General features: G+C 40.1%; 1 protein-coding gene across 1 annotated transcript in view; it reads left to right on the forward strand.

Moving 5' to 3' along the window:
* The window catches only part of LOC141338135 (calpain-1 catalytic subunit-like), a 32,105-nt gene extending 29,530 nt beyond the window's left edge, over positions 1–2,575 (forward strand). The window contains exons 39-40 of the mRNA XM_073843695.1: positions 1–6; positions 2,140–2,575. The exon at positions 1–6 is cut by the window's left edge and continues 53 nt beyond it. Of these exons, the coding sequence (XP_073699796.1) occupies positions 1–6; positions 2,140–2,163 (30 nt within the window). The 3' untranslated portion in view covers positions 2,164–2,575. The remainder of the gene's footprint in view (positions 7–2,139) is intronic.
* Positions 2,576–10,475: the final 7,900 nt, after the last annotated feature.

Consider the following 10,475-nt stretch of genomic DNA (forward strand, 5'->3'; position numbering starts at 1 on the left):
ACCGAGGTTTGTGTCTCTGTTATTCATGCAGTGAAGGTTCTAGAACCATCTAGAATCTAGTTATGGCATGTTTATGAAGTTTTTTTTACAAATGATTTTAATTCATCAACACACAGAAGTTTAAGTATCAAATCTGATGTTTACAAAGTGTTTGTGAATTTTTGGGAAGGTCTCAAATTTTTTTAGAAGTACAGTGCCTTGCAAAAGTATTCAAACCCCTTCATTTTCTTCACGTTTTGTTGCAGCATTATGTTAAACTGCTTTAAATTAGTTTTCCCCACATCAATTTACACTCCATACACCATAATAATGACAAAGCAAAAACCAGATTTGAAAAATTTACAAATTTGACAAATGTATTAAAAATAAAACAATGAAATAAGTACATTGCATAAGTATTCATACCCTTAACTCAGTACATAGTTGAAGCACCTTTACAGCCTCAAGTCTTTTTGGGTATGATGTGACAAGCTTTGCACATCTGCATTTGGCAATTATCTGCCATTCTTTGCCTCACCTTTTCACCTCTCAAGCTCTGTCAGCTTGGATGGGGGCTGGCATACATTTTCTAGAGTCCTAGTTGTTCCAATCGTCTTCTATTATGGATAATGCTTCTGTCAACCTTCAATGCAGCAGATTCTTTTCTGAACTCTTCCCTAGATCATTGCCTTAACGCAAGTCTGTCACTGAGCTCTACAGGCAGTTATCTTGACCTCAGGACTTGGTTTTTGCTCTGATATGCATTTTCAGCTGTTAGACCTTTTCTGAGAGGTGTGTGTGCCTTTCTAAATCATACTCATTCAAATGAATTTGCCACAGTTTAACTCCAATCGAAGTGTAGTAACATCTAGAAGCAATATGAATGCTCCTGAGCTAAATTTCGAGTGTCCCAGAAAAGGGTATGAATACTTATGCAACGGGATCTTTTCAGTTTTTTTATTTCTAATAAATTTGCAAAGTTGTTACAAACCTGTTTTGTGCTTTGCCATTATGGTGTATGAGATGTAGATTGATGTGGGGAAAAAAAAATAATTTAAAGCAGTTTAACATAATGCTGCAACAAAAAAAAAGTGAAAAAAGTGAAAAAAATGAGGCACTGTATTTATCCATTCATTTTACCCAGCTACAAGGTGAATCACAGGATTACAAACTTTGATTTAAAGCAAAAAAAGTATTTAAAAACAGGACAAAAGGTTCCAACTCCAAGAACCTTTATATGTATATATTTATATGAACCTTTTTATGTATACTTAACAGCTTTAATGAGGTAACAAACTACAATCCCATGAAGCACTACGATTGACAATGGTCAAATTGAAAACTATGTATTCAAAGTTGTTTAAAGTCATCATTTGCACTGCTTCATGTCAGAATTGTCACCTTCGAACCATTTTGGTGTGATTTTCTGATTGTGACTCTCTGATTGGTGGAATTTTTGAACAGCATCATGGATAATGTAGTTTTTCACCACAAATTCTACTGTTAAAGGGTTAGTTCACCCAAATATTAAAATAAAATTCTACCATTAATTACTCACCCTTGTGTCGTTCCAAACCCGTAAGGCCTTCGTTCATCTTCGTAACACAAATTAAGATACTTTTGATGAAATCCAAGAGCTTTCTGACCCTCAGTAGACAGCAAGAAATGTAAGAACATTGTTAAAATGGTCCATGTGGCATCAGTGCGTCAATTGGATTTTATGAAGCAAGAGAACACTTTTTGTGTGCAAACAAAACGAAAATAATGTCTTTATTCAAAAATTTCTTCTTCTTCTGGAAGAGTCTGCCGCCATTACGATTGAACCACTGATGTCACATCGACCATTTTGTCAATGTTCTTAGTACATTTCTGGACCTTGAATGTGGTAGGACCCTTGGTGTCTCTGGAGCATCAAAAAACTCCCAGATTAAATGTATCTTAATTTGTGTTCTGAAGATGAACAAAGGTCTTATGGGTTTGGATAGACTTGAGGGTGAGTAAATAAGGACTGAATTTGAGTTCACCACAGGTGTGACTCTAAAGGTTTATAAGTGAAAAGTCAGAAAAAAAGTATTTAAGGATGCTCTTCCAAATATATCCAAAGACAACAATCTGCTTCCAAGACCATTGACACTACAACTGTATTTTGTCTCCCTCTAGTGGCTGAGTTTTTCCATGCTTTGAGGAAAATGAGCGGCAGATTCTGGACAGCTGGGTGGCGATCTAAATAGTTTCTTATACACTGCATAGCACTGGAAGTACCAAGAAAAGGAGGATAAAACAACATTACCTCAATCTGTGTCTTTAACCAAAACGCTATTTATTACATTTTCTCCAGACCAAGGCCTCCAACAAACAGTTCACCATCTTCATGCTAACAAGGACTAGGTTACTGTGCAGTGTAATAGAATTCATATTATGGTGCTTTAACTAGGTGGCTACTGCTTATTTTGTTGTACAGTTCATAGAAGGGTATTTACTAGCAAATTAAACACTACTATGATAGATTGCAAAAATATGTTGGGTGCAAACATAACACATCTTTCTATTTTTAAAAAATGTACTCATAAGCAAAAAATAAATTCTTTGACTTTAAGGACACTGTTAACGTATGTGTTTTCTTTCTGTCTAGAACAATGTATATTGTGTTTGTAATGTCTTAAAGGGATAGTTCACCCAAAAATGAAAAGTTGATGTTTATCTGCTTACCCCCAGGGCATCCAAGATATAGGTGACTTTGTTTCTTCAGCAGAACACAAACAAAGATTTTTAACGAAAATCGGTGCAGTCTGCCAGTTAAATAATGGCAGTGGACGGGCACCAGACCTTTAAAAGTAAAAAAAAACATGCACAGACAAATCCAAATTACACCCTGCGGCTCGTGACGATACATTGATGTCCTAAGACACGAAATGATCGGTTTTTGCGAGAAACTGAACAGTATTTATATCATTTTTTACCTTTGATACACAGCCACGTCCATCTGTCCTGAGCACGAGCTTATCAGGCTTGTTACACATGTACGCACTCTGGTGTAGTATACGCAAACACCGTAAGGGGAAATCGGTGAAAAGTCCCGGATGAGTTTGCGCAAGCAAACGTAATCTTTTAGCTTTAAATTGGTTTGAACAATCAGGATAAGCGCAAGTAATTACCATTTTGAATAGTTATATAAATACTGTTCAGTTTTTCGCAAAAACCGATCGTTTCGTGTCTTAGGACATCAATGTATCGTCACGAGCCGCAGGGTGTAATTTGGATTTGTCTGTGCATGTTTTTGTTTACTTTTAAAGGCTTGGTGCCCGTCCACTGCCATTATTTGACTGCCAGACTGCACCGGTTTTCATTAAAAATCTTTGTTTGTGTTCTACTGAAGAAACAAAGTCACCTACATCTTGGATTCCCCAGGGGGTAAGCAGATAAACATCAAATTTTCATTTCTGGGTGAACTATCCCTTTAATACTGCTCATATGTACCTTTACCACATAATAACTTTAGTTTGTCAAAATGTTGCACCCTTTCCTGCTTACTAAGTCCTTCTCTATATGATTTAGCATCTGCCATGAACTGTAATGCTATATAAAATCAAGACAAATGCAATACAAAATTACTCATTTAAGGTTTATTTAGATATCGTTACCCTGTTAAACTATTGGCATGTCATTTTATTAACTTTTTCGGAAAACTCAAATACACAATATATGATATTTGTAAATCATTAGAATGCTGTCTGTCAATTATGTAATATATAAGACTAAAGTGACTTATTTCTGAACATCCCATTATGACTTAGGCCACTTAAAAACTGAAGAAAAAAAAACTTCTCTTTGATAACAGTGCAAACTCAAAACTCAAAAAAGTAGTGTTAGCTAAATTAAACAAATGGCAGGTAAATCAAACACTGTGGGTATGTGGGTCTAGATCAGCTCTTCAAAAGTATGTGGTCACATGACCAATTGCTTTTATGGTTTTCTAGAAACAAGGGGTGGAACTACTTCCCCCCTGGCACAAATCACCCCACTCTCCCCTAGGCTACTTTTATCAATAAATATATATACGTAGATACTCCATTGGACCGCTCCAAGCACATAAATGTGTCCGCCATATTGCAGCGGTCAACTTGACGTCATTCGCCATACTATAGGTTCGCAGACCAACGGCTGTGCAGGACTGTGGCATTTTAAATATTCAGTGATTACTATGGTCAGTTACATAGATGACGAATGACGTCAAGTTGACCACTGCAAAATGGCGGACTGCCCTTAGAAACAGTCGCTAATGAGGCATCTACGTGTATATATATATCTATGCTTTTATCTCAGTAACAATTATCAACTGATTAATAACTATTATGGTAATTTAAGTATACTACATTACATCAAAGGTTTGTCACAATTTGGTCAGTTACCTGGATGAGCGGCCATACTGGCGATACTCTGATGTAAACAACAGCATGGATTGCGGGTTAATGTACTACTGAATATGGTATGCTAATTTATACGCACATAATAAAAGTGTGAAAGCTGCTATATCAGAAAAGGGCGCAATACCCTGCTGAAAAAAACAGCTAATACCAGCCTAGGCTGGTTGGCTGGTCTTAGCTGGTTTATGCTGGAAGTAGCTGGTCTCCCAGCCTGGCCAGGCTGGTCAGGCTGGTTTTAGCTGGTGGTTTCCCAGCCTGACCAGCTAAGACCAGCCTGGCCAGGCTGGAAAAGTGGCCAAAACCCCTCTAAAACCAGCCTGCCTTCCAGCTATGACCAGCTAAAACCAGGCTGGTTGACCAGCTAAAACCAGCCAACCAGCCTAGGCTGGTTTTAGCTGTTTTTTTCACCAGGATATTTTGACAAACTAAAGTTAAAAGGTGGTTAAAATTCGTACGAGCAGTATTTATTAAGATATTAGCCTAATATCTCACCTACCTGACCGGAAATAATGCTGCCTTCCAGGTTTTTGAGCCCTTAAATCACAACTTCAAACCACGACTTAAAACTTATTTGTAGCATTCCAGGCAAGTCACGCCAAACTGCCTGAGCGCATTTATTATTTATATTATTGTATATTATTATAATTTGATTTCAACGTTATATTGTCCTAAACCCTATTTTTCCACCATGTACCACTTGCATTAACACCGCACCTGCAGGGGCTGACATTGTTGTTTCGCGGGCTCGGAGCTCGGAACTGGGAGCACATCGATCTAGTATGAGTTGACGGGTGGGAAGTCACGGGTTTGACTGCCTTTCCGGTGCACTTTCAAGGGTAGAAAGTTGGAAAAACACGGGTAACGGGTTGCCTGGAACGCGGCATAAGAACAAACACGAATGTTGTCAAGAAATCCTGGTTGAGTTTGAGTTTGGCCAACCAAATGTCTTTTGTCCCTGAGTTTTTTTTTTCTGCCACAATTTTGGTAGTCTATAGTAGGCCTACTCCAAATGTTTTTCCCGGTCCGAACATTTAGTACAGCACAAAAACATGACAATTATTGATCATTTCATCAGCAATAATCAGCAAAATGTGCGAGTTTTGTTCGGTTCCGTGCCATTGTTTATGTTCACTACCGCCAATATAGTCGATTGATGACGCCTGGTGAAAACAAAAATATGCAGGTCTTTCTAACCTGAATTATAACTTTAATACTTTAATTATTCATAAAGTTCCACACATTTCCTATTTGGTTCAATTTATTGCTGCAAAATAAAACTAAAGTAATTTTACATTTACGTTTACCTTTTTATCCTTGTTTAAACGTGTATCCAAAGTAGGCTACTGAAGACCTGCAGAGGGCAGCAGAGGAGTTTTGATACAAACACCAAACACCAATGACTTCGCCAGGTTTTTTCACCAGTCTTTGCACAAGTAAATCTGTAATTATCTAATATGACAGCTAAGGAATTAGTGGATGAAACTCAGTCCTAAGCGCCAGTGAAATCTGTACAGGTATGACTGAATACCTATTATTAACTTTTGGGTTTCAAATATAATCTTCAACTAAGACATATAGGTGTGGCGTTCGGGTGTCAACAAACTGGCCCACATACTGACCATGTAGTGTAATGTTATTAGTTATCACAGGTCGTTGTTTTTACATGACTAGATAAGCTGTTCTCACGTGTTTACCACTGACATTTAAACATTTTGACTTAATGTAAGATTAACTGTTGAAAAAGACATAAATATAACATCAGGGCCCGTATTCACAAAACATTTTATCTTACCACTAAGAGTTCTCCTAAATAGCAGTAAAAGTTTTTAGCTAAGAGTTTTCTCTTAAAACCTATTAACAAAGCTGCTGAGACAAACTTTTACTAAGCAGTAGAGAGAAGTCTTAAGCTAAGTAAAACTAAAGATGGCGCCGCGAATGGCAGCCTCTGTGCTTAGCTCTCCAGTTGTTTTTGTGTTTTTGTTCGTTTTTCCTGTTTTTTGTTTTGCAAACACGATCAGTTTTACAAGGGATGAACTGCTAAACATTAGGCAGAACATACCACAAAATCTCCTACCGGTTTTTGATTATTCGGACGTTTTGCTCAACATCATAGTTGGCGGAGCGGCGGCGCTTACCAAAGGCTTCAGGACGCGCAGGACGCGCAGGACGCGGGGGAAGCGCGCCGGCGCGCTCGTGAAGCTTCGTCAGCGTGGATTCAGGATGACACTGCCAGGCATACATTTGGCAAATCTCCGGTCTCTACCAAACAAAACGGACGAACTCCTTCTGCTCTCCCGGACAAATAAGGACTTCTCACACTCTGCTGCTCTGTGTTTCACGGAAACCTGGCTGAACGCGGCTATACCGGACAGCGCGATTCATCTCCCGGGATATCAGCTGTTCAGAGGAGACCGCGACGCAGAATCGACGGGGAAATCGCGCGGCGGCGGGACGTGCTTTTACATCAATGAGAGGTGGTGTACAGATGTAACAGTGTTAAAGAAAATATGCTGTTCTGATGTTGAAGCGCTTTTCATAAACTGTAAGCCGTTCTATTCGCCGCGAGAGTTTTGCTCGTTCATTCTCGTGAGTGTGTACATTCCACCGCAAGCGCACGTGAGCCTGGCGTTACAGAAACTCGCTGATCACATCACAGAGACAGAACAACAACACCCGGACTCTGTTTTAATCATTCTTGGGGATTTTAATAGAGCAAATCTCTCCCGTGAACTGCCAAAATACAGACAGCACATCACATGTCCGACCAGAGATAGAAATATATTGGACCACTGTTACACCACAATAAGGAATGCATATCACTCTGTCTCACGGGCAGCTTTGGGACTTTCTGATCACTGCCTGGTTCATCTTATACCAACCTACAGGCAAAAACTTAAATCTGCTAAACCTGTAGCAAAGTCTGTAAAGAGATGGACCAACGAAACAGAGCGGGCTTTACAAGCCTGTTTCGAATGTACTGATTGGAGTGTTTTTGAAGCTGCTGCTACTGATCTGGACGAGCTTACAGAGACTGTTACTTCATATATCAGTTTCTGTGAGGATTTATGCATTCCTACCAGGACTCGCTTAACTTACAACAACGACAAACCATGGTTCACTGCAAAACTCAGACAGCTTCGTCATGTCAAAGATGATGCTTACAGGAAAGGGGACAAAGTCTTGTATAAAGAGGCCAAATACACACTGGAAAAGGAGATCAAAGTAGCAAAGAGAAATTATTCCGAAAAGATAAGGAACCAATTTCATTCCAGTGACTCTTCATCAGTGTGGAAAGGTCTAAAACAAATCACCAATTACAAGACATCATCCCCCAGCACTTTGCAGAATCAGCAACTGGCAGACGATCTGAATGAGTTCTATTGTCGGTTTGAAAAGACACCATTTACACCTCCAACATCACCCCTCTCCCCCACTCCTGCAACTCCCATTCAAATCAGTGAAGATGAGGTACGCAAGGTCTTCAAAAAGAACAAAAGAAGAAAGGCACCAGGCCCTGACGGTGTCACACCAGCCTGTCTGAAAACCTGTGCAGATCAGCTGGCACCCATTTTCTCACAGATCTTCAATAGGTCTTTGGAGTTGTGTGAAGTCCCCGCCTCTCTCAAACGTTCTGAAATCATCCCCATTCCAAAGAAACCCAAAATAACAGGACTTAACGACTACAGACCTGTGGCGCTAACATCTGTCGTCATGAAGTCGTTTGAGAAACTGGTTCTGGCTTATCTGAAGGACATCACCGGACCCTTACTGGACCCCCTGCAGTTTGCTTATCGTGCAAACAGGTCTGTAGATGATGCAGTGAACATGAGTCTACATTTCATACTGCAGCATCTGGACAAATCAGGGACTTACGCGAGGATCCTGTTTGTGGACTTCAGTTCAGCCTTCAACACTATCATCCCAAACCTCCTCCTGCCCAAACTAACTCAGCTCTCTGTGCCCACATCAGTCTGTCAGTGGATCAACAGCTTCCTGACAAACAGACAGCAGCTAGTGAGGCTGGGAAAATTCTCATCCAGCACCCGTACTATCAGCACTGGCGCCCCTCAGGGTTGTGTCCTCTCCCCACTGCTCTTCTCCCTGTATACTAATGACTGTACCTCCAAAGACCCCTCTGTCAAGCTCCTGAAGTTTGCAGACGACACCACACTTATCGGCCTCATTCAGGACGGTGACGAGTCTGCTTACAGACAGGAGGTAAAAGAGCTGGCTGTCTGGTGCAGTCATAACAACCTGGAGCTCAACACGCTCAAAACTGTGGAGATGATCATAGACTTCAGGAAAAACCCCCCTGCTCTCCCCCCACTCACCATCATGAACAGCACTGTAAACACAGTGGAGTCATTCAGGTTCCTTGGAAATACCATCTCTCAGGACCTGAAGTGGGACATTCACATAGACTCCATTGTGAAAAAGGCCCAGCAGAGGCTGTACTTCCTCCGCCAGCTGAGGAAACTCAACCTGCCACAGGAACTGCTGAAACAGTTTTACTCTGCCATCATTGAATCCGTCCTCTGCACTTCAATTACCATCTGGTTCAGCTCAGCTACAAATTCTGATCTCAGAAGACTACGTCGGATAGTCCGGACTGCTGAGCGAATCATTGGTACAACCCTCCCTACCCTTCAAGATCTGTACTTATCCAGAGTACGAAAAAGGGCTGCCAAAATTACTCTGGACCCCTCACATCCAGCACACTCACTTTTTGAACTGTTACCATCCGGTCGGCGCTACAGAGCACTGAGCACTAGAACGACCAGACACCGAAACAGTTTCTTTCCTCAGGCAATCCATCTCATGAACACTTGATCGTGGAACATACAACACTATACATTCTTTATTCATTTTTCCGTTATTTATTTAAAGCACATACTTACTCCATTCAAATGTCTTTGCTATTTTTGCACATTGTCTGTCTTGTATACCTCTATATTGTTCTTTTTATAATATGTATCGTCTTGTCACTGTCTTTCTGTAGCACTGTGGAGCTCTGTCACAAAAACAAATTCCTAGTATGTGCAAACATACCTGGCAATAAAGCTCATTCTGATTCTGATTCTAAGAGTAAGGGCGGGGTTGACCTCGTTACTATGGATGATGTCAGCATGCTCACTAACATGCATACAGTGATTGGCTGATAGGGGAGGAGTCTCTGTCAGACATTTATTCATAGAAATATTGTTGTAAATGTTGCCATATTCAAATAAAGTTTTAAAAAGGTAGTAAAAATGTTGCCACATTCAAAAAGAATTTAAAATACAGGGCAAGTTTCACTTAATAAATAAGTGTTCAAATGTTTGACAGCCTTTTACCTGTGTGCTTCTTATAAAAAACAATTAGCTGATATGCGTGTAAACAGACTTTTTTAAAGAGCTTTTTATGCTTTTAATGACACAGAATAGCAGAGAACTAACACAAAATCATTGGGTGAAGAGAAGGGGGCGGGAGCAGCAAAATATTTCGAAACGGGAATCGAACTCAGGGCGCTTTGAGCAGAGTTACGCTATATATTGACGCACTAACCGCTAGGCTATCGGCGCCGACATAAAAGCCTTGTTTTCTATTCATGATAGAATAATCATGGCTGATGGCGAGATACGCAAACGTAAAACAAAACCAAACTGGATGCAAGAACAGCTGTTACTTCTTGCCCAACGTAGGATATAATCAAATGGAAATAACCTCCAAGACTAAAAAAAAAGTTGTGTAGGAATATGCATGCATATACATGCAGAGTGTTTCTAAAACGTTTAAGTTATAGGCAGATCGCCACCAACAGCAGTATTAGGAAGGTAAGGATTTGATCTTGTGATTTAAGCCTTATTTAGGCTGATTTATACTCGACGTGTTCTTCTGCACCGCAAGCCTGTGCTGCCTGCGCGCGCACATCACCAAATTCTGGGCCCCTGTTCCTAAAAGATCTTAAGGATAAAAGTAGCCTATCTCATAACTTAGCGATTTAGGAGAAAATCTTAAAAGTAATGCTTAAAACAATCCTAAATTTAGGACTCCTAATTTTTGCTCTAAGAGTATTTCACAAAGCGTTTTAGC

The sequence above is a fragment of the Garra rufa genome, chromosome 7, assembly GCF_049309525.1.
Source record: "Garra rufa chromosome 7, GarRuf1.0, whole genome shotgun sequence".
Taxonomy (NCBI): Eukaryota; Metazoa; Chordata; class Actinopteri; order Cypriniformes; family Cyprinidae; genus Garra; species Garra rufa.